Below are 23394 nucleotides of genomic sequence, written 5' to 3' on the forward strand. Positions count from 1 at the left end.
TAACCGAGAGATCTGGCTGGAGGGTGTTAAGGAGAGAATGTCGGCTGACAGATGGACACTAATCACCTGCACATGCTGCCAGGTTTAATCTGCAGAAACAAGATGGAGGCAAAGTCTGAAAGAGGAGTAAAGTGACTTGTAAATCTGAGGACTGCAAACTGACCAACACAGACACAGTGGACAACTCCCTCTGGCAGAGAATATATAGATAGTAGAAAAAACAAGGATGGAGTTTATGGAGCATTTTCTGGGGGACTGGCCAGAGTCTCTGGACGTGTTTGGCTCAGTCTGGATGGACACACTGGGACTGTGCAGAGCAGCTGAACACTGGTCCATTTGTCTGAATCTTGTAGAGCAGCTGTGTCTGGATCTGCTAAGTCAGACGGATTTCTTACTGGAACACCGAGCTGTGTGTGTCAACCTACTGGGCCCGATGTTTGCTGATGACCCCTATGTGTGGATGTTCCTCGGAAACTGAAATGGCCGAAGATATTATAATTATTTATGTTCTTGTTTTTCCAGTATAAACACTGTTCAACTTTGCAATAATTTAGACATGAGGTAATAGCAGAGCTCTCCATCAAATGCGTTGCATTTCAAAGTTTCCTCTTGGTTGTTTTAGGTTGGCTTTATGGACATTTGAGAATACTAAGATAAAATATGAATCTAAAGGATTTTTCTTATAATAAAAAGCTGAATAATTGAGTTGTTTACAAAGCAAAGTTATGTAACAGTTTAGATTACATCTGACACATTATTGTTGTGCTGTCATGTCGGATTGTTGTGCTAAATAATTGTATTTGTTATTATGTTGAACTGTGCTGACCATAAACGTAATACACCATAATTAAATCGTAAAACTAGTGAAGAAACGTGTTTCTGATTTCATTTTATTCTGCTCCCAGAAATGAATGTTAACATTTCACATGACCAGATCTGAGATTCATCAAGACTGTGTAGACCAATCATATGTCTCATACAACATTGATAAGTAGCAACATTGATATGTTTTTGTTCCCTGGCAACTAAATAAATTCAGCTTGAACCATATTGGATTAAATTGTCCTTTTGAAGTTGAAACGCTGGCCTTAATCTGTGTTTGCATGTGTGTGTGTGTGAGAATCAGTTTTAGAATAACTGAACATTATACTCTCTGCATAATGTTGTTATGTTTCAATTTAATGTATGAATGAGGCAATAAACCGTTGTAGGAAATTGTCCCAATATGATAAAATATCTAACCCAGCTGTTGATGATGATTTTTATCATCATGACATAAATCTGTTTAACACAAGAACTTGGCCCAAATCCGAAATTCCGGGAAAGAGACAGAGCGAAAATTCAATAAATACTGAGTGCAGAGCCGCAGCTTAAACATGGAGGCTGGACCTCAGTTACATGATGATAGGAAACAGGTGTGATCATGTGTGATCAGGTGAGGAGGAAGCAGGCTGGAGCAGTCATCTGCGCCCTGCAGCAGCACACACACACACACACATACACACATACACACAGGAAGAAAGGGAAACGAGGAAAAGGAGGGAGGAGAACTTCAGATCCCAACATTTCCATACTCATGTACTTCAGCAAACATAGTACATGTGCTGTGAAGGGCTCATATTGGCTGATTCTATTGGCCAACCGGTTTGGTTTCTACTATTGATTTGAATAAAATTTGATGTGTTTACTTTTTCCATAGTTTGTGGCTCAATGGACATCTAATAGAAAATGTAGTTACCAGACCATGGTAAGTATTTTATACACACAAACTGTATACATATGGTGAATTCGGGTACATTTTTGGCAATTCTGACATCTGTGACTTATTCCAATATCTGTTTTACACATTAGATCAACCTTTGTGCAATCCTCATGATGTTTTCAAACCACACCTGAAGAGAGAATGGAGATATCACACTCAGAGGAGACATGGCACAGATTTTAGTGTTCTTTGTGCCAAAAAAAGATGATAATCTGGGAGTGATCACTTTGTAATCTGGGACACTTGTATTAGACTTAAATAAATCACCCTGATTTATACATGCTCAATCTTAACAATTTTTCAAAAGCTTTATGAAAAAAGGACAGAAAGCTGAAAATGTGTATTATTCATAGAAATGTCAGTAATTCATATAGACATATAAAATAAAGAAACTATGAAACTAATTCAAAACATTCTATTAAACCAGACAATCAATTAGTTTAAACAGACAGGGGCAGTATTTACCATTAACTCCTGACTGACAACTGTAGCTCATATTCTACATCACTTTAGTATGCCCCACCCCTTTCTATGACATCAACCCCACCAAGTCATGTGATTTCGGTCACGTGACGTCCATGCTAATTTAATTCTTTCAGAATTTCGGTTCTTAATTGTTTTTATTGGACTACAACTGTGTGTCAGCGAGGATCCCAGTGAACCGGCTTCCTGTCGTGGCGCCTGCAATTCCCAGGATTCCGTGCGGCGCCAGAAGTGAACATGTTGTACGCTCGTTACGCAACGTGGATTCAAAGGTTGTGTACATTGGTCGGAGCGAACACGCAGTGACTGTCTCCAGACCTCTTTATATACAGTCTATGCTCCAGACTGTTTATCAGCTCACCAGCCTCAGACTGACAGAGGAGCCTCACCAGGTAAGAATCTCTGCTTCTCCGCTATAAATACGCTACACTGAACAGACTCTGGATCAGTAGTCAACACTACGAGAGCACCGTGTGGTGTCAACAACAAATGCTCGATATCGATCAATGATTCTATGATTGCATATATACATCATGACATGGTCAACATCTCTCTGTCAAAAAACGATTAGAAGCAGGTTTAACAACAACATTTGAAATGGTTGATAGAAAGAGTCTTTACTGTGTCAGCAGTGCAAGTTCATTTGTAAAGCACATTTTCACAACAAGGCACCATGGGCAATCACAACACAACATGAGACAATACAAAAAGAAGCTTTTAGAAATAAATTAAAAAGAGCTACACAGAGATTAGATAAATACATTAAATTCGAAATAAAGGAGTGAAAGTAACAGTGCAGTGTAACAAATGAGTAATTGTTTGATTTCATAAAAGACGGTGGCTAACAGGAAAGTCTTCATCAATGATTTAAAAGAAAGAGTTAGAAGCATCACCTTCCGAATAATGCGCCTGGAAAAAAATTATTCTAATACATTTATTGTATAGAAATGAATGGAAATCCTGGAATAGTAGAAAGTACCACATTTCTAAAACACAATTTGGATTTACCAAATGGTAAACTGGAATACAAACATCTTCATAGTAAATAAGTGTTATCAAGTTTCAAAACATTGATTTTCACCTGCCTCTTTTGCTTCTGGTTTTTTAATATTTCCATTCTTTCCTCTCTCCACCTCTTTTCCTTGTTCTTTTCCTCCTGCTCTCTTCTCAACTCCTTACCTCATCTCTGTATAATGTCATGTGTTGGCCTGAGTGTGCAGGTCAGATTGTTTCTCCGTTATCGAACAGATAAGGCCTGATATCTGAACTGTTTGCAGTTCGTAAAATTAGTTCCTCTCTCTCTGGCCTTGTTTATCTGTCCCTCTGTGTCTTTCGCCCTCTCCTCCTCCAGTCCGTCACCATGAGCTCCTAACGTCTGCATGTCCACTCATCACTATGAGTGGTGCCGCACTGGCCGTGGTGGTCGTGGTGGTCTTCTTCTTGGCCCTCTACCTCCTCCAGCGCTATGGAGACTTGCGGAAGCAGCAGCGTATGGTGCTGTTCGGGACGCTGCTCTCCTGGTACCTCTGCTTCCTCATCGTCTTCATCCTCCCACTCGATGTCAGCACGGTAGGACATCATGTTTCTCACCATGGTTTTTAATGTGTCTTATTTGAGAATAATATGCTAAACTGTGTGTTTAAATACACTGCTCCTGCTTCTAATGTCTCACCTTCTTCATCTTGAGTCTGTGAAAACTCTGCTCCGCTCTTCAGACCATCTACAGGCAGTGTGTCCTGGACAATTCAAACCACCCAACTATTGTACCTCAAGCAAGACGCACCAATCAGACTGAAGACATCTCATCTCTTTCTCCATCTGTAAGGTAAATAAAACCTTTTTTGTGTTTCACATTGAAAATGTTTTGCTGGGTGATAATTTGACCTAAAGTGCTGAATTTGATTATTTCTTGCTGTTCAGTCATTTTTTTCTGCAGCAGTGTGGCCATGGAACTCTTTCAGTTTTATTTTGATCTGGGTTTATAGACTTATCTCTCTGTTTCATGATATCAGCACACAGTGTTGACTTAAAGGGCTTGTTCATCCCAAAATCTATTGTATTCAGCCATGTTGATATCCCAGGTGCAGTGGAAGCGAAGTGAATTTCATTTGTGGTGCTAACAAAAAAAAACGATTGTGAAATTGTGCAACACGTCTTTTCATGAACAGTTTTGCCTTGCTTCCACTCCGTCACAATTTAAAGTGTTTCTTGCATTGAGGTTGTGTTATAGTTGTGATGTCAAAACACATGATTGCAATGCATAAAACATTTTTAATGTTCAATCTCTAAAGTTGGTGGGGCCGAGCATGTGCCTAAACTGCTTTAAACTTCTTTATATCTGCTTTATAGACCCGTGTAATGTCACGTGCACATGCATTTGTGTGCGTGTGTTTGTTTGTTACAGTGTACCGAAGGTGTGTGAGGAGCCTTGGAGTTATATTCCAGATGGTGTCCTACCAGTGTTTTGGAGAGTTGTGTACTGGACCTCTCAGTTTCTAACTTGGTGACCCTAACACACACACACATGACTATCTATAAATAATGTTATCCACCTTCTATTATATAGACAATTATGTTCTGATATACTGACACCTTTCGTCTCTGTCCCTCTCTTTCTGTGTGTGTGTGTGTGTGTGTGTGTGTGTGTGTGTGTGTGTGTGTGTGTGTGTGTGTTGTGTGTTGTGTGTTGTGTGTGTTGTGTGTCTCCTGATTACACAGGCTGCTGTTGCCCTTCATGCAGTCTTATGCTCGGTCTGGAGCTTTCTCCAGAGTTGGGAAGATTAAAACAGCTCTAATTGAAAATGCAGTCTACTATGGCACCTACCTCCTGATCTTCATCTCTCTGCTCATCTACGCGGCTGCTCATCCTCAGTGGAAACTCACATGGTACATTAAGTAAACTTTAAATGAAAACACGGCTAATTGGCTCTAATGTTGCACTGTGGTTGTTGTTTGTAGGCTGGTATTTAAGTGTATTGATGATCTGTCTTTGTAAAACTTGTACAGGACGGACCTTCAGACCATCGGTATCACAGCTGCCAACACGTGGGGTCTCTTCCTTCTGGTGCTGTTGCTAGGCTACGGCCTGGTGGAGATCCCGCGTTCTTATTGGCTTTCGTCTTCCCTTGGTTACCTGCTGGCCAAGACTTACTTCAAAGCGGCAAAAATGGTGACTGAGAAGGCAGAAGCTGAGGAGAACCTAGAAGATGTTATGGGGGTGAGGTTTTGTCAGCTATTCAGTGTTATGACAGTGATGAAGGGGAATTCCATTAGTTTTCTAACTGGGCCCTGTGTTTATAAATGTCAGTGTGTAAATGAAAGGCACTTTCATTTAAAACTTTTGGAATCAGTCCAGAGTAAAGACCCAGTCTCTTAGCAAAGACCCAGAATAACAATTTAAATGTTAATTGGTGAAAAAAAGTAAGTTGACATTTCAAGGACTGTCACAGTTGCCACTTAAGATTACATTGTAGCTACCGCTGCTGTGTCGCATCTGCTGACGGACTGGTCATTCACACACCCACATTTATAAACATTAGACCATAGCTTTTATTTTTACTCCAGCAAGTACAAACATATTTTATATTTTTAGGAGGTGGCAGCTGTCCATGAATCTGTCAGGTACAACCACTCTCTCCGGAAGTGTGTGGACACCATTTTGACAAAGGTGAGTCCATTTGTTCTTTAAGTCAACTAGGCCTTTTCCTTTCTACGTGAACATGCAAAATCTAACGGTGCACTTTTTACAGCGAAGTTCTGCGTGTCATCTCATTTCAGTGTCCCCCTGAGTACCAAGAGGAAATGGGAAGAAACGTGGAAAGCTCTGGTGTCCTTCCCACCAAAAGAGGATTAATTGGTCTTCATAAAAAGGTAATTGGTTATTTTATCATCACACTGTCTTTTCAAAAAAACAGTGCAGATATGTAAAGCTCATGGTGCCTTCTGAATGTGTGTGTGTGTGTGTGTGTGTGTATTTCAGGTTATCACTGCAGTGCAGAGACACTGTCAGACTCAGGTTCAGTGTTCCATCTTGTTAGACCAGGCTCTTTACCTGGAGGATGTCGCTAAAAGCCAGAGCAGCCCAGTGCGAAACTTTGTGCACAGCTTCCCCTCAGCACATGGCCACAGCTGGATCCGCAGGTTCATCTACACGCCCACTGTGGGTGAGTTCAGTCAAATAAAGATACCTATTCTCTGAGACATGAATGTGAGTAGTTTGCTTTTAGTTGAAATTTTCATTTTGTTCCTTGGAATCCAGAATACTGCTGTTTTGTCACTATAGTCATTCTGGCCATTTAAAAAGTATAAAAGTAGACTCAGATGAAAGCCCTTAACTTCCTGTTAGACCAACCACAGCAAACTTCAAATTCAAGCTGCCTGTTTTTATGTCCAAACCACTTGTCAAAAACAGAAATATATACATATAACTGTATAGTTATACACTACGGGATGTTTTGGGGTAACATGTGAAACCCAGGATCAGTATTTCTTTTTAAAAAGAGGAAGCGATTTGTTTTTTATGTGGAAGCATCTATGTGGGAACCTGTTTCTTTTAGAGGATAGAATATAAGGCTGTGTAGTGATTAAAAATGTAGAATCTGCTTTGTTTATTAGTTCTTCTTTCTATGGATCCTATTTTAATGTGTAATTCTCCTCCGGTGTTTGTATTTATACACATGTATGTGTGTGTTTGTCCTCCTCCTTAGAGTGGTACTGGGAGTGTGTTTTGAGGCAGGTCGTCTACAGGCTGCTGGCTGTGCTTCTGTGCCTCCTCTCTGCAGCAGTGGTCTGGTCTGAGTGCACCTTCTTCAGCACACACCCTGTCCTCTCTCTCTTTGCCATCTTTATTCAGATGGCTGAAAAACAATACAACTACATTTACATTGAGGTGAGCATGTGCACAGTGAGGGCCAGTGAAACACATGGAAACTCTGCAGATCAAGCGGAAATATTCTTTCTTTAGACTGTCGTCCCTTTTTCTCTTAGCTGGAGAATTGTTATGAATCCTTGCTTTTATAAACACATAGAATATCCTCATTATATTGTTAGTGATTAATAGAGATTTGCTGTGAATAAAAAAAAATACACAGCACAATAGGCTCAGTTTAAAAATTATCTATTGAACTCAACCTGTTATTTTGTTTCTGCTCACCAGGTGGCGTGCTTCATCACTATCTTCTTCCTGTGTGTGTGCGTCTACTCCACCGTGTTCAGGATCCGAGTTTTCAACTACTATTACCTGGTGCCACATCACCAGACTGACGCCTACAGTCTGCAGTTTAGTGGCATGTATGTATCTTATAAAGTATTTATGTCACATAACAGGAGCTGGCTTATCTGTTCAATCATTGTGTCAATTTTCATTTTCAATTATGATGAGGTTGCTGCTTTTTAATTTCTCTGCTCAGGTTGTTTTGTCGTCTCACTCCTCCTTTGTGCCTCAACTTTCTGGGCCTGATTCACATGGACTCTGCCGTCTCGCACCAGGACAGAATACCGACTTCTTACACTTCTGTGGGTTACGCACACATTTTAATGCACATGTCACAGATAAGAGCATCATGGGAAAATGTAGCAGGATATGGTTGCTAAAAATATATGAAGAAATCTCTTTGTCTTTCTTTCTTCCAGATCATGGGCTCTATGCGTCTGCTTTCTTTCATATCAGAAGGGTTCTACATCTATTATCCCATGCTGGTCTTGCTGCTGTGCTTTGCCACTTTTTACAAGTAAACCATAAGTAACCCTAAACAACTAAACACAATAATTATAAAATACACTGTAGGTTTTTGTCATATGTTTACGAGATCTAGAAAGGGCAAAAACATGAATACCAATAACTTTTTAGCTAATGGATAAAATTTGCTCATTACACAGTCTGGGCAGTAATGATTTTTTTACATTATTGAAAATATGATTTTAGCTGTCTACACGGTAACTTAATGCATTGTTCTCTTGAAGTTGAATTACAAAGGAAAAAGGAGGTTGTCAGATAATCTGGAGCTAGATGTGCACATAGTCCACCTCTTTGGTACAAGTAGTAGAATAGTCATCAGTGGTGTACAGGAAGTCTGAACATAAATAAGATAAGTTTTAAAGTATATTTTGAAATGTTCTGTGTTTGGTTGGGTTTGTAGCCTGGGCTCTCGCTGTTTGAACCTCCTGGGCGTCTATCAGTACATTACTGACGATGACTTGACCTCTGACCTGGTGGATGAAGGCAGGGAACTCATCAGAAGAGGTAGTTTTTATCAGAAACTCGATCACTCACTATTTCTGTCTCTTCAACAGTGGAGTATTAGTTTGGCTTTTATGTGTTCCACTCATTTAATTGTAAAATTATTTTTGCTATTGTCATTACAACAGTCAGTCTGACAGTGATTAAATGCAACAGTTATAACTATTCCCGCTCTCTCTTTTGAGTTTTATTCTTATTTCTTATTCACCAGATTATTATTGTTTCAATGTATTTATTATGCCTCACATTAAGTTGTTGAATGTTTGATTTTTTTGTTCTTTAAATTAACAAAAGTGCATATGCTTTGATTGATATGCTCATAAATATGTCCTTTTGTAGAGAGAAGGAAAAGACAGAAAGCTGAAGATGGAGAAAATCGAAGATGGGTTAGGAATATTTTATTCTATCAAATAATTTCCATCAGAATTTTTAAGAAGCCAAGACAACATACCCGATCTTATGGCTCACTGGTTCAAATGGTTTGTGTTAAGTGCATCCAGGTATTTATGAGCTGTTTTGTGTTTTAGGCCTGGAGGGAGCAATATGGGGCCCAGGGGACAACTGGGCGGAGCCGAGCTGGTTACACTGAGTTAGAGGATAACCAGAACAGCCCTGTGACTGAGATCAAGAAAGGTGGTAGGGATTCACAAAAACTACTGTAATTATGTAATAAAATTTTAATAGTGTTACTCACAACTACTGAAACTGATTTTCCACATGGTCTGGATCGACGGCTTGGTTTTTATGCATTTGAAGTGAGATTGTTTATTGACAGTTGACCCGTAGACTTGTGCAGAAAACCAAACATCTGTCATTTTAGCCATAAGGCACCCCACCCACACAAGACAGATGACGGTGTCACACTGTGAGTTACTTTCAAAGTTGCACAGCCAACTTTCTAAAAGTCACTAAAATGTAATTAAGACAGAGCTGTCCAACAAAAATATTGTGTCGTGTCACAACTCTCATCTCTTTGTTATAATTCAAAGTTATATTTTCGTGGATCTGGATGAACAAATACATAAGTTATTCTTTGTCATTCTCAGATTTCACCTTCACCGGAAGAGATGTAGAGACGGAGGAGCAACAGAGAGGTTTACTGCAAGACCACTCCAGTGATGAAGGTTCCCCAAACAGAAGGTATCGTTTTCACTAAATAACTTCAACTTCTTTAATGTTAGATAGAGAATGAATAATATAATGTATATCCCACTGAGCTAAATTCTATAATGTCGAACATGACTTCTCTGTCAATACTCTGACTCTGTCTTTGACTCAGTAGATCTACTGGAGGACGTTACCAGTCTCTGTCACCTTCTCGGAAAAATGTCTTTGACGATGTTTGACTAACCCGGACTGAGGACGTTGAGGAAAAGTAAAAAAAAACTAGTACCTGCTGGAAATAACAGTGACTGATTTTTTTTTTCCCTGAAGAAAGTCTACATGTAAAGGATTTTATCTCAGGAAAAATGGAGGACACAAATGTATCTGGGAAATGTTTGTATTATGAGGTAACAGATTCTTAGAGGATTTTATATCTGGATTTTATAACTGGTTGAAGAGATGAATTACTGTACAGAAATATTCCTCAACTAAAGCTTTAACCTTTTTGTGCTTAGCCAAACCTTTGTGATATTAACTTTTGGAGAGTTGTGTTTCATAAGCAGATGGATAAGATCCATCCAGTCATTATCTACATCACTTACCTGAGGGTCAGAGGGGGAAGAGATGGCATTCAAACTGGAAGGGGGGCATTCACAGGAGTCACATCCAGAGAGGAACAAAAGTTCCCTCTCACAGTCACACCTACAGCAAATTTATTTCTTAAATGGATTGTGTGATGAGGCCTGAAGGAAGGAGGAAACCCACTCAAACACAGGAAGAACATGCACAGTCCTCTCAGAGGGAACCACGGTGCAAGTTCAGAACCTAAAACGTGTTATTCATTTTGAAAGTTTTGTGTTCATGGACTTAATGTTGAGGATCATATTTCTTTTACGAATTTTGGGGTGAATATTTTGCCCATTACCTTTAGCCTCTGTTGGATTATAAATGACCTAAAATGTGTGCACTTTAAGTACGTTTACTGTGGATTAAAAAAAGGAAAGCAAAGAGCTTATTCTTTGAAAATATACATACACTGAAAATACTGGTTTTAAAAAAAAAAGACTAAGATCCTGTAGATACTGTAATTGTGTTGTTGGATTTTCAACTTAAACTTCCTCCTCGTGTCTTTCACTCTATCTGTATTTTTAATGAAACAGATGTTTTATTCAAAGTTGAAGTTGATTTTAAAGATACTTGACTCAAAAAAATTCAATGTAAGAGGACATTTTGTGAACGATGTCAGGAGAGTTTACCTTTATAACTGTGTCCGAGTGCTTACTTCAAATAAAACATTAGAAAATGTCAGCAAGTCTAAAGGAGAGTTTTGTGGTCACGATCATTATGAATAGAAATGTATTGACGCCTCAGCAAATTTGAAGGAAAAACGGTTTTACGGATTTATAGTGAAATTAGTATTATTATTCTTATTATAACATGACTGTTAGAGGCCATTCTAATGATCACAGTTACAGATTTCATTATAACATATAAAGTCTGTGGTTAAAAACAATATCTGTTTCAATGGGTGTTTTATTGTGGTCAATTTTGTCCCCTTCCACCACCCGTACCGTAAGTGCCAGAAACGGTGCACAAGAAAAAGCGAAACCGCATCTCGTCAGAAAACCGTAGTGAGCAGTAAACACCGGGGCGCGCTGCTGTTTGTGGGACAACAATGGAGACGAGCTAACTGTGTGGAGGTAATGCGCTGATCATCTACACAGAAGCGCGGGCAGCTTGTCAAACACATCACCGAGAGTCGCTGCGTGACCGGAGCCAACGTTTCAATTCTGCTTCGCCATTAAAGGGGACCGGGTAAGTCGAGGCTAACGATGCTAACGGCAGCTAAGCAGCTAGCACAACGGCGCTAGCAACGTAGAGTGGCAACGTAGACAGCTGTTAGCATCGACTGTTAGCAACACATTCAGCTGTTAGCATTTGCTGCCCCAGAATAAGAAAGACCCTTTGACCAGGTGTCAAATGTTTCGAGTGTGGTTAATAACCAACACGTTTGTATTTAGCAGTGATCTCTGAGGAGACTGTACAGATCAGATTTTCTCCCAGTGCTTGTTTGTCAGTTCATCTGAGACTGACCCCCTCAGGCCACACTCCCCTGCACCCTGACACAGATTCATCTCTCTACATGAAGGTAAACACCGTCAGCTAGGTGAAAGCCTTCTCTCATACTTGGTGGTGCGAGTGAACATCTGCAGAGATTCACCACCTGGGTACCCGGACATGACCTGCTAATGCTTGCTCTCTCACCGTCTTGCAAACATTGAAGTTGACTCATCGTTGTTCAGGGAAGAAAATCTGAGTTCTTCCTGTTCAGTATTTGGCGATTCCACGAGTCCTATTATTTGTGTGCACAAAAGCACATTTTCATAAAAGCAGAAACTGTGGTAGTTCTGGTTAATATACTGTAATTTCAGAAACACTTCCTGTGCTCGATTTTCTGTGCAACATTAGTTTAGTGTGATGTAATCCACTGCTATTTCAATGACCGACAGTAAGTTTTTAATCAATTTGCAAAATCTAAATCCAATTTATACTAATTTAATGACCAACAGACAGTAAAGACTTGTTTGCAACATACATTTATACAAATCATGGAAGGTAAGCTGACCCTGGCTGTGGTATGTGTGTCTTCATTCTGCAGACAGCTATGGGTGGGTTGGGGAATGGGCGTCGTGGAGGAAGATCACCCCCTCTAATGATCGGTGCTCTAATCGCCTGCATCCTGGTTCTGGGCTTTAACTACTGGGTGTCCAGCTCCCGCAACCTTGAGCTACAGGTAAGTTCATCTGTTTATCTCTATGTGTTTCTGTTGTTTTCTAACCATACTGAACATTGCAAATATTCCCATTTGAAATTGTTACTGCAAAAAAATTTAAATATGTCTAAAGGCTGCGATGCTTTTATGTAGGAGGGACTTTTTTCTCACCAGTTAATTTCCTTATCCAACTTTCAGAATAGCAGATTAATTTTTAACCGTTCCTTTCATGCAAGTCACTATAAATAATTAACCTAACCAAGGACCTTTTTTGTATTGCAGAACAGGAATAGACTAAAGGCCCAGTCACACTGTTCTGTGAAGCGTGTGTGCCCTTGTTACTGAAAGCCTTTTACTGTCTTTGATATATGTGACGTTAAGAAAAAAAACTCAGCTTTATATTATGTCTCAATTAAATTGTTACATAACCCAGTTTCTTACCATGTTCAATAAATAGGCATATTATTGTTTTTATCATTGTCTGTGTTCCTTTCCTCCTGATGCAGAATGAATAACCTAAAACAGTAATAAGTAGTTTGAAGTACCCTTAACCTCTCTGTCTTTCCTTGTGTGATTCAGACTAAGCTGTATGACTTGGAGGGCCAGGTGCGACGTGGAGCAGCAGAGCGAGGAGTAGCAGAGATGAAGAAAAACGAGTTCCAGGAGGAGATCCAGAGACAGAAGGAGCAGATCAGCCACATAGAAAGCCTGTACAAGAGACAGCTGGAAGCAGCACAGAACTCCTGCAACCAAGATAAGGTGCACACAAAATCCACTGGGGGTTAAAGTAAATGAATTTGGGGCCAAGAAACACTTCTTTGGCTTACTTCTTGTAGTGGTTCACAATGAACTTAGAAATTATGAAAGGACAAAATTGATGATGATGAATATTAATAGAGCATGCAATTTTGCTTTTAGGGAACACTGCAGGAAAACATTTCCTCTTCTACCAAAACAACTCAGGAACTCAAAGGTAACTGTTGACATTGAACCCGTTTAATCTCAAAAACAACAGCAGACAGATCTTCAAAGGAAAGTAACAAATGAAATAAATAATATTCTAACGTGGCTCTTATTGTTGTGCTTGTGTCTGTACTTCAGTTCAGTTGAATCAGCTGAATGACGAAGTGGGGAAGCTGCACAAGGAGCTACAGAGTTGCCAAGGCAATATCAACACCCTTAACAACAAACTCACTTATGACATGTAAGAAAAAAAAACTGTATCTATTTATGTTGGCTGGAGGGAGATAAAGATGTATTTATTTATCTTAATTTTTAGTATTTGCAGCTCTCTTGATATGAATAAGTGACAATAATCACAATTGATCATGAACTCTAGGTATCAACTGACACAGTGAGTGCAGTAAATATATTTATTTATTCCTTTGTTAACATGTCTGTGTGTCTGTTTTGTGCAGGACCCAGTGTCACTCTCAGGTCCTTTCCCAGAAAGAGTTATGTGACGAGAGAGTAGCATCTGCTAAACTTGAAATTCAGAAGAAAATGGAGAAGCTTGTCGTCTCCACACAGGTGAATTGTTTTTTCTGTTTGATAATGAACCACGTGATGTTGAGTCTTTTCACACGGTTTGTATCAGAGCAGTGGATCAGTGCTCATTGAGCCATATGGAAATATGTTGCAAATGGCCCGATCCATTTCTGATGTTTTGGTCATGATAATTCATTGCAATCCCTGAGCAAACTTTGTCATAGACGCACCATTCCCATGTTAAAACTTGTAAAGTGTCATATGACACAACATTTGCATGTGTTTGTAATACAGCAAACAGCTCATCTGGCTTGTTGATGTTCGTACCTGCCCACCTAACTCCACTGCTTTTTCAAAGTCTGTACAAGATCATTCTCTATAGTTTGCTTACATGCAAGTCGGAAAATGGAGTCGATGTTGCGCCTTTTTATGTCGTAAAATCTAAATACTGGACCAACATATTCTGTAAGGCCCCTCTCTCTTAAAGTGTTTATAATGAATAGATCTAATAGTATTGACTGGCTTTTATGTTTCCTAATTTTGTGATCATTGTTCAAAAGATGCTCTTGTGGTTACGTAAAGGAATTTGGTGTAAATTGAGATTTACTCCTCAGCAGGAAAAAACAATGGATCCAGCAGTAAAAGAGGAAAGACCATTTGTGTCAGTGGCTGATCCAGTTAAGACATCAACTGATGTGAGCCACACTCCAAGTGTTTCTCAGCCCAAAGGAAATGAACCACCTGAACTACTGACTAATGAGATTATTGTTGACCAAGGTAAAAGTGAAACATGGATGGCTAAGTGTACTTAACTGAAATCTCACATAAAGCATGCATTTACAATATTATATATATATATATATATATATATGTATGTGTATGTACATGCACAATATCAGATGTGTTTTGTGACATTTGTGACGTTGCCTCATTATATTCCAGTTTCTGAAGAACCTGTGCCCTCAGTGAAGGATGTCTCTAAAGAGGAGCTTCAGTCTCTTCCGTCTGCTACTGCAGTCAAGCAGGATGTTTTACCACCACCAGAGGGAGCTGTCAAAACAAAAGAGGCTGGGACAGAGACCAGTGAACTGATGAAGAATAATCTGACTGAGGATAACGACATGGAGTTGATGGATGTTCATGAAGAGGGCGCTCAGACAGAAGGTAAAGATCTCAAAGAATCAAACACATTGCTAACAGCAGTGATGAAGGCTTTTAAAACCACATTGGTGTCGCATCTGTAATTTCACAAACTGAGATCTGTCCCAGATAACCCGATAGTTTCATTGCATAAGGGACCAGGTATATCCAACACTTCCACTATGTGTTGGTACACCCTTCCTGTAATGTGTAATACAGCTGAGATAGCATGACATGGTCAGCTCTGCCCTTTTTCACTGAGGATCAGCAGTGATAGTCCGTTATCCCCAACACTGTGAAGAAGTTGTTAATTTGTTCATAAAATTCAAATGTCTTTTCACCAGAGGTAGACCCTGGGATGGAGGGCATGCTTGACCAGGGAAAGGTCGATGAGAAGCTTGCTGGTCAGAAGTTGGAGCCAGAAGAGTATGACGCAGACCAACACATTGTGGGTGGAACTGATTTGGACAAACAAAAGCAGAGTAAACAGACAGAAAATATAGGTACGTTGGTTTATCTTAGCCTCCATTTTGGGGTTTATCACAGCAATTGACCATTTAAAGGCCATGTTTAGAGTTTGAGTGATATATATATATATATATATATATATATTGCTTTTTCTAATGAAATAAATGCACTGGGTTTGTGTTTGTTTCATGCGTCTTGTAATGTTTTATAGACCTGGAAGAAGAGCTGGCTGACTATAACGGGGATGATGAGAATGAGGGGGAATTTGAAGCAGACAAACAAGCGGAGCTTGCTCAAAACTGAGGTAAACACTGATGAACACTGAGATCTTCCTCACTGGCATTTACCTGCTCCACAGGTTCATATGGTGCCATGAGATTTCTCAACATGTAACATGATCGTATGTCTACAAAAGCTTGTATTGATAGAGAGTCGTAATGTTTTTGTTTTATTCACAAACTTTCTTACAGGGCTGGTGCTGAATAAGGATCCAGGACGTGACATTAGGAATCAAGACATGTTTTACACGTCAGCGCAATCACACCATACAGGTTAATGCAGCAATTCAAACACAATGAACACAAAACAAATCTCAATGTTAATTTCTGTATGAAAAACATTACGTTGGTTATTTTCATCAGGGCTTTCTTCATGAATTGTCTTTTATTTAGTACATTGATCAGAATATTACACACTGTCTGGTAATTTATCAGGCGGGATCATCAATTCATCTCTTTTTGGAGTACGAGTATTTGTAACTTAATATCCAGTTCACTACTGACTACAATCAATGACTGTATAATGATGAACGGCACATCTCCACTTCCTCTCACTGTTATAAAATGAAGCCAAAATATCGCGGATATGGCACAGTCTCTCCACAGTAGTGATTGTGGAGTGGAGTCTTGGTATCAAAGTTCCGCCCATACACTTTCACTACCATTCATGAGTCAATCACAGGGGTCAATCATAATTTCTCACCCCATTTCTATAGCATTAAATAATAAACACTTGAACATCCATCAGATGATCACTGATCATATCAGTGTTGGCAACTTCCTACAGTCAAAGAAACCTTCCTTGTGAAAGGTTGTCTATTTAAGTTGAGATCTAATTCCCATGCACTAACATGGAGGAGGTGGAGTTCATGATTGCATCACAGCCTTTTTGGCAGCTACCGTGTCCTCTTTCTTTATATTGTCATTGATTGTGTCAGTCAAACATACATGGTCTCCATTTATATGCACCTCACTGTACACATTAAACCCTGCTATGGTGGTGACTGTGCTCACATTAATTCAGAATCAGAAGGTTTTGATTTTTGGATTAGGTGTGCTGTCTTATGTACACTCTGTAATGACTGTAACTTGATGATAATGTTAAAGACCCTTATAGGGTTACTAAGTGTCAAATAGTGAAGTAATTTTAACTGTTCGAAGTGATCCCAATGACAGAACTCCTCCTTCAGTGGGCATCTCCTCTCTCTGAGGTACAACAGCATCTTTAACAATGCCTTAAGCTACTCTTGTACAGTCTCTCATAGGATGATGCTAACCTCAGATCAATAGTCAGAGCGTTTAATATAAAAAAAGCTAGGATATGCATGTAAAAAGCAGCAAATAAATGAAACGTGGGAGTACTCTTGTTGTCTGATGTTATTTACAGATGGAAAAAACCAGTAGTAATTAGCCACATAACAAATGAACAAATTCCCTGTATGGTTTATATGCTCTTGTGACCATGGCAGGTTTTAAACATACTATTTTATGATTTCTGTCAATTTTGATCAATGAGCAATCCCCTCTAAACTTGTCTAATCAATTGCCTTGGCATCTTGGATTTTATTGTCAGATCACGCAGTGACAAGGTTGAATGTTTCTACATGAGACAGAAAAACACAAATAAATTATAATGAAAGAAACCGTTAGCTATTGATATTAGATCAACAATCTAATTTTATTGGGACGCATGCCTCATTAATTCTGTGTGCACCATTTTTCCTCTGTACTCTGTTGTTTCTGTGCCCCTGCTCAGAGGTTTGATATTTTTACTGTTTCGTCTCTGCTGGGTCGATTAGACTGTGCTTTGTTGTTGAGAACATGAAGAGCGATTTGTGAGAATTGCTGTAATATTCTGAAGGACATATCTTTGAAGTATGACCAGTGTGTTGTGCTTTCATGCTCCTGGAGTCCAGTAGATGTGAACTGTTCAGTAGCTGTGCTAAAAAATGTATTCATCTGCTCAACTTCAAACTGTACTAGGCTGGAGACTGTATGTGTGTGTGTGTGTTTGCAATCATGATCAAATATAAAACATCACAAATAACAAAGATAGGATATTCTATTGCCTTGTATATTACCGTATTCAGGACAGACACTTATTTTAGTTTCTTGCTTTATTCAGAAGTGGTTGCCTCCACACATGTTGTAATGGCCATCATTTCCATAACACACTGACTTATCAAAAGTGTGTAACATAGTGGAACCTCATCTTCCTAGATTTCTGTTATCAGGAGTCTGTTATTGGAACACAGAGGATGTTTTTACTGTACGTGCAGATCAGCTTCAGTGCACCTGACTGTTACAGGTCCAGGTGTGAAGAATCGACATTTGCCGGATATTATTGAAATCCCTCCTGATGTAAAAATGCATCCGGACGAAGCCTAGTTTTGACCTAGTAGTGGCTTATATTCACCTTTAGTGAAGATGCATATAAAGAATATACAGTTTATGAAACATTTTATATGCTGGATTTTCCAACAGACCAACAGGAAGTCTATGGTTGAGTCACTTGACTGCTTGAGCACCACAAACTCTGAACTCGAAAAACATCACATCATAAAAATACAAGTGTCATCCAAACCTCATTCTGCATATTTGGGAGAACTTTTTAAAACCATGTGACATCTGGTACAGCTTTCGTGTTCCGTCAAAAGGTAAAATAAGATGTTAAAGTACATTCTTTCATCTACGTTTACTCATGGCTTCATAAAAGGCTTGACCAACTGTGAAGAGTGTTACTGCTTAAGTTATTTTTATATGGTAACATTTCCCAAACAACAGAAATGTTTTTTCCAGTTTTATCTCAAATTTCAAGTAGAATCAATGTTATTAACTTTTTTTTCATTGTGTGTGTTTCATTATTGTTTTTTTTAAATCTGGGCCTGCTCGTCAGAGTAACAATATATATACTAAATAGGAGTGCTGATGAAAGATAAAGGATCTAATCATGAGAACAATAAAGTTCTCTCATACAGACAGTTGGTTACGAGGAAACGTTTCATCAGTAGAAATATACTTTAGCTGTATATCCATGAACATCCCTCCTTTTGACTGAATTGTCCCTCTTTTGGCTGATTTTGGAGACGTGACATGTTTTATTCTATTATCGAGTTGCTGTTATTCGTTGTCTTGACTGCTTTGGCTGCTCAAATGTAAAAACTCAAATTTTCTGAACTACAAGAATGTGTACCTGGAGAGAAAAATGTTTTATTATTTTTATACATTGGAGAAACTTTTTTGTTGTTGATTACATTTGTGTATATGTTAATTTTATTCTGTACTGCTGAAAACATTTCTGGAAGATCTAAATAATCATAGGCTTTATTGGTGATAGAATAAAGATTGTTTTTATTTCCACTATCAAGGCGTGTGTTTCATGTGGAACTTACTGTCAGGAGGATTCTTGCAATTGAAAATATCATTTGGTTCAGTGTTCGCAAGCCTTAAAGAGATGAATACATTATCCAGATGCAGTTCACAAGTTCACAAGAGACAAGTACAGTCAAATGAGGAGTGATGAGTGTTTGGTTTTAAAGTATTTGTATAGATACACCCCACTCCACTGGTGACAGTTGAAGTGATCGTTTATCAAAATATTCAAATTAAAGTTAAACATAAAAAGCTAAATGAATTCAAATACTATGCTAGAACAATAAATAGTTTAAATTGAAAAGTAAAAAATTCAGAACAATTTAGCTTTTAAAACAGAGCAAATTAAAAATTGTTACAATAACACACATAGCATTGTGTCTTGTGTTCCCTTTTCTTTCAGACTATGAGTTTTGTAGACTCTTTGGTGGACTTTAAAATACAAAACAATATTATCAAAATAAAATGTGATAGTGCTCTAAAATTAAAAAGAATCCTCAGAAAATAGTGTTCTGGGGATTGGTCACTTTGGCACTGGTTTTGCAGTCCATCATGTCCGAGGAACAGCTTCTGAAAAACCAGGGCATTACAAAGCTCAGTCATCATGTCTGACACAACACATATCAATCTCACATGGGTGCTTCCTCAAACAGGACTGTAAAATATCTTGGATGATGGAGACTGTTGCTGAATGTGAGATACAATGTAACTCTTCAACAACCTCATCACTACATCTGTTAGATACATGATAAAAGCTCTCCAGGTTTAGAAACAACAAAGACAGGTTTCTCTCTATAAGGGCTGGTAGATCTCCCACATCATTATCACCCCGACCATAATCAGTAACAGAAACATCCTTATCCTTAAATCTGTAAATCTGTATCACTGTAGTCATCTGTATCTGAAGAACTTTCATAACTCTTCAGCAGCTCTTCTTTAAAGTCTTGTAGTGAGTGAGGAGTATGCTTTCATTTTCTGTGTGAGGCAAATGTTCCATAAATATTAGTGCTGAAATTGCAGTTCTTAAATTTTGTACCTCCTTCTAAATTTTTTTAGAAATGGGTCAACTTATTAAAACACTAATCAAAATAGAATGACGTAGTAAGTGTATCTTGGATAAAATTGGTGAAGTAGATACATGTATTATGTCCAAATTACACTGCTAATATAAATAGCATTAGCTATGTGTAGTAGTACAACATGTTCCAGCAGCTGTAGCCTAACGTCCGCACAAGTCCACTAATGGTCAATATCACAATTGAGAATACTGAAGTTCATTGCATTTTACATGTACATGATACATGAGATGATACTTGCCTTGAAAATGTCTTTCTCTTCTTATCAGGTCCTCTGACACACAGTCATGTGTCGGGGCGTGTTAAATGGGGACTTAAAATCCTGAACTAAGTTGGAGATAGATTTAGTTTTTTTATGAAGTAACTAGAACTTAAACTTTATGTCAAATCACTTAATGCAGACATTTAACTTGAAATAAGACACAATATTAATTTGAGATAATTATCAACATTATTATTTCATCATAACTCAACAAAATAATGTTTCCAACTTAAAATGTTGATCTTAATCAATAAATTAGATTTTTTTTTTGGCCTGCTATCATGCATTTAATTAAGTGATGGTAACCTGAATTACTTTTTAGAGTGTGGCTGCAGTTCAAAAGTACCAAATGCAGCTGAGTTTTTGAATACACGCCTTCCAGCTGTCCCAATCCTCCACTCAGTCCATCCCGTTACCATAACAGGTAAAATATGCCATGAAGAGAGAGGTGGGGGAGTGAACTGATGTCTATCTCTCTCATTTTGAAGTCACATCTGACTATATAAATATGAAGAATGAGTCAAAGAAACACCTGAAGTCATCCACAACCAGAGGGACCATGAAGCTCGCCTTGGTCATCGTTTGGCTGCTTGCAGGTAAGTTTGTTTTTCTGTTTTAATTATTCTGCTTCAACTAAAACACCCTAAGATTTTTAAATATATGTAATTGCATTCAATTCTCTTGCTGCAAAACTGGAGCTGCTTTTTAATATTTTGAACCTTTTCAAGCTTGGACCTGATAAGTGTGCCGTCTCCTCTGCTTCCGTTTATCAGCTGCTGCATCAGGGACCATTGAGAAGAGGGTTACTGGGAGTAAATCCTGTAAGACGGACAGACAGTACCATGTGCAGATACAGTCTCTTCAGGAGGGAAAGTCCTGTGGTGGTTCTCTGCTCAACACCCGCTGGGTCATCACAGCGTCTCACTGTGCTGAACAGTAAGAGACGCATCCTCCTGCCATGTGATTCAGTTTTCACACATTTCTACCTGTCTCAGAGTGGCATGGTGGGAAATTAGACTCAAAAAGTTTCTAAAATGTAGACAAAAAAAGCTGCACATAGAAAAACAAACAAATAGAACATAAAACTAGCCCAACAGTCCCCTTACAAAACCACAATTAAATTCAATGCACACAGATTTTAATTTGGCTCTGCACCAAATTGCACAAACACATTTTTGCTAATAAAAACATAACCTGATGGATGGAGGTATGGAAAGAAAATGAAATAAACCAAATCATATGAAATTATTCCAATTTTTGCATTCTTCTTATTTACGTTAGTCTTTATTACTGCTTCTTTAACTTTAACTTTTCTCCTGCAGGGCTGTGAAACTCAGGTTCGGTGTAAACAATAATGTGTCATTTTTAAAAAAAATTTGGTCGTACTTGAAGGGAAAGTCTAAAAATTTGGAGCAGATCATCAATACCGAGATGCAGTTCACTTACAAAGACGAGGAGGGGAAGGCCCATGACATCATGCTCATCAAACTGAACGAGGACGTGTCTGCCAAGCTGCCCACCATCGAGCTGCCCCCCGCCGATTGCTCCAAACCAGAGATAGACCAGGAGGTTGAGATCGGAGGCTGGGGAGCCAAGAAATTTGACATCTTACGTGAGTGAATAAAACTAGGATACTTGATTTAGTTTTATAAAGATAGAAGTCACTTTTCTGACGATTTATCTTTTAAATCCTCAGACAACAAACTGCCCAAGAGTCTGAAGTGTGCCACCACAAAGCTTAGCACGTGTGGTGAGAACGATACACCTGGGGCTCAATATGCCAACACTGAAGACTCCACCATGTGTGCCTTTAAGCCTGGGGTGGACGTCTGCTTCGTAAGGAAACACTTTCATTTATTTTTTCAACATTTCTCCATTTTCTACCAGAATTTCTGTTGTTGTGTTATGACCACTGTAAAATGATCACCACTCTGATCTCTCTATCTCTCTCAGGGTGACGGTGGCTCAGCTGTGGAGTACAACAACCTCTTACAAGGGATCATTGTGAGCAACCCTGTAGACGAGTGTGCAAAAACCATTGTCATGGTCAACATCTGTCACTACAGGAAGTGGATTGATGAAACCATGAAGACAAACGCATGAGTGAACCTCACACACTAATTCAGAGAGTATGATTACTCTCTAATCAATATCACCTCACAACTTTCTTTTACCATAGTTTACTTTAGATTTAAACTGGAAAGAGCAATGCCAAATATAGTTTGACTGTACAAAGATTAGATTTTACATTGTGCAGGGAAAATAGACTTTTCAACAGCAACCAGCACATTGGGCCTCATTCACCAACCGTTCCTTCGAAGAAATTACTTCTTAAAACACACTTCAGCTGTGGGTTTACGGAGATTCTGACATTCAGCAGTGTTTTCTTTGCTGGGATTTGTTCTTATGTAAGAACTGAATCTACACACACTGATGAGCACTCATACACATACTTGACAATTGAAAGGTGTGGGTAAAATAATCAGTTAATTTTAATTCTACAGTTGATTTAAATAACAAATACAGCTTTCCCTGAATGTACTGGATTCCATGCATTGTTTGTGGTATTTTATGTCGACAAAATATAACTTCATTAAATCATTCCTGACTTCTTAAATGTTCTTTTCAGTATCTGTGATTTCTCTCTGTGCACAGGGCACTGTAGTGTCATGCACTTCTATGGGAAAACATGGCAGTCATCAATATAAGAACACAGACGCAAACAATTTTGCCAAGTTTTCTTGGGTATATTTAAAAAAAAAAAAAAAAAACTGATTTAAGAAGATTTGGTGAATGAGGTCCATTGTTTGTGTATTTACGACCACCAGGTATCATACATACTTCTCTTTCAAGTTAATGTTGTAGGCTTTGTTTGTAAAAGAAAATTGTATCCATGAATAAAAAGTGGTGTGTCCCAGTTCACAGCTCAAGTGTTATTTGTTATATCTCA

The 23394-nt window shown here is 38.6% G+C and overlaps 3 protein-coding genes across 7 annotated transcripts; all 3 read left to right on the top strand.

Annotated features, from left to right (window-relative positions):
- Nucleotides 1–2315: 2315 nt before the first annotated feature.
- On the top strand, nucleotides 2316–10895 carry LOC109639829 (G-protein coupled receptor-associated protein LMBRD2B-like). 4 transcript variants are annotated; one of them, XM_020103496.2, is made up of 18 exons: nucleotides 2316–2637; nucleotides 3597–3814; nucleotides 3961–4070; nucleotides 4650–4748; nucleotides 4964–5131; nucleotides 5252–5462; nucleotides 5838–5912; nucleotides 6023–6115; nucleotides 6225–6408; nucleotides 6952–7133; nucleotides 7401–7534; nucleotides 7654–7759; nucleotides 7877–7974; nucleotides 8383–8486; nucleotides 8823–8869; nucleotides 9011–9119; nucleotides 9530–9623; nucleotides 9763–10895. In XM_020103496.2, the coding sequence occupies exons 2-18, from the start codon at nucleotides 3641–3643 to the stop codon at nucleotides 9827–9829; spliced, it is 2055 nt and encodes a 684-aa protein (XP_019959055.2). In that variant the 5' UTR covers nucleotides 2316–2637; nucleotides 3597–3640; the 3' UTR covers nucleotides 9830–10895. The 4 variants fall into 4 exon arrangements, with proteins under 4 accessions (XP_019959055.2, XP_019959056.2, XP_019959057.2 ...); XM_020103497.2 differs by having other exon boundaries at nucleotides 9766–10895; XM_020103498.2 differs by having other exon boundaries at nucleotides 9011–9116.
- Nucleotides 10896–11150: 255 nt separating this feature from the next.
- Nucleotides 11151–19097, top strand: golm1 (golgi membrane protein 1). 2 transcript variants are annotated; one of them, XM_069523562.1, is made up of 11 exons: nucleotides 11151–11402; nucleotides 12247–12381; nucleotides 12940–13119; nucleotides 13279–13333; nucleotides 13462–13564; nucleotides 13779–13890; nucleotides 14463–14625; nucleotides 14791–15012; nucleotides 15333–15491; nucleotides 15668–15760; nucleotides 15927–19097. In XM_069523562.1, exons 2-10 carry the CDS (start codon nucleotides 12253–12255, stop codon nucleotides 15757–15759), a joined length of 1215 nt encoding a protein of 404 aa, XP_069379663.1. In that variant the 5' UTR covers nucleotides 11151–11402; nucleotides 12247–12252; the 3' UTR covers nucleotide 15760; nucleotides 15927–19097. The 2 variants fall into 2 exon arrangements, with proteins under 2 accessions (XP_069379663.1, XP_069379664.1); XM_069523563.1 differs by having other exon boundaries at nucleotides 11160–11402; nucleotides 14466–14625.
- Nucleotides 19098–20519: 1422 nt separating this feature from the next.
- On the top strand, nucleotides 20520–23215 carry LOC138407470 (trypsin-like). Its single transcript, XM_069523565.1, has 5 exons — nucleotides 20520–21040; nucleotides 21218–21380; nucleotides 21767–22056; nucleotides 22141–22280; nucleotides 22398–23215. The coding sequence occupies exons 1-5, from the start codon at nucleotides 20953–20955 to the stop codon at nucleotides 22545–22547; spliced, it is 831 nt and encodes a 276-aa protein (XP_069379666.1). The 5' UTR covers nucleotides 20520–20952; the 3' UTR covers nucleotides 22548–23215.
- Nucleotides 23216–23394: the final 179 nt, after the last annotated feature.

Source organism: Paralichthys olivaceus, chromosome 4, assembly GCF_024713975.1.
Source record: "Paralichthys olivaceus isolate ysfri-2021 chromosome 4, ASM2471397v2, whole genome shotgun sequence".
Taxonomy (NCBI): Eukaryota; Metazoa; Chordata; class Actinopteri; order Pleuronectiformes; family Paralichthyidae; genus Paralichthys; species Paralichthys olivaceus.

Coding starts and splice junctions, on each gene's coding strand:
- LOC109639829 (XM_020103496.2), top strand. CDS start 3,641: ATGAGTGGTGCCGCACTGGCCGTGGTGGTCGTGGTGGTCTTCTTCTTG. Junction 3,815..3,960: donor TCCCACTCGATGTCAGCACG/GTAGGACATCAT, acceptor TCCGCTCTTCAG/ACCATCTACAGGCAGTGTGT. Junction 7,134..7,400: donor ACAACTACATTTACATTGAG/GTGAGCATGTGC, acceptor TCTGCTCACCAG/GTGGCGTGCTTCATCACTAT.
- golm1 (XM_069523562.1), top strand. CDS start 12,253: ATGGGTGGGTTGGGGAATGGGCGTCGTGGAGGAAGATCACCCCCTCTA. Junction 13,891..14,462: donor AGCTTGTCGTCTCCACACAG/GTGAATTGTTTT, acceptor TTTACTCCTCAG/CAGGAAAAAACAATGGATCC. Junction 15,013..15,332: donor AGAGGGCGCTCAGACAGAAG/GTAAAGATCTCA, acceptor TCTTTTCACCAG/AGGTAGACCCTGGGATGGAG.
- LOC138407470 (XM_069523565.1), top strand. CDS start 20,953: ATGAAGAATGAGTCAAAGAAACACCTGAAGTCATCCACAACCAGAGGG. Junction 21,381..21,766: donor GCGTCTCACTGTGCTGAACA/GTAAGAGACGCA, acceptor TTTCTCCTGCAG/GGCTGTGAAACTCAGGTTCG. Junction 22,057..22,140: donor CAAGAAATTTGACATCTTAC/GTGAGTGAATAA, acceptor TTAAATCCTCAG/ACAACAAACTGCCCAAGAGT.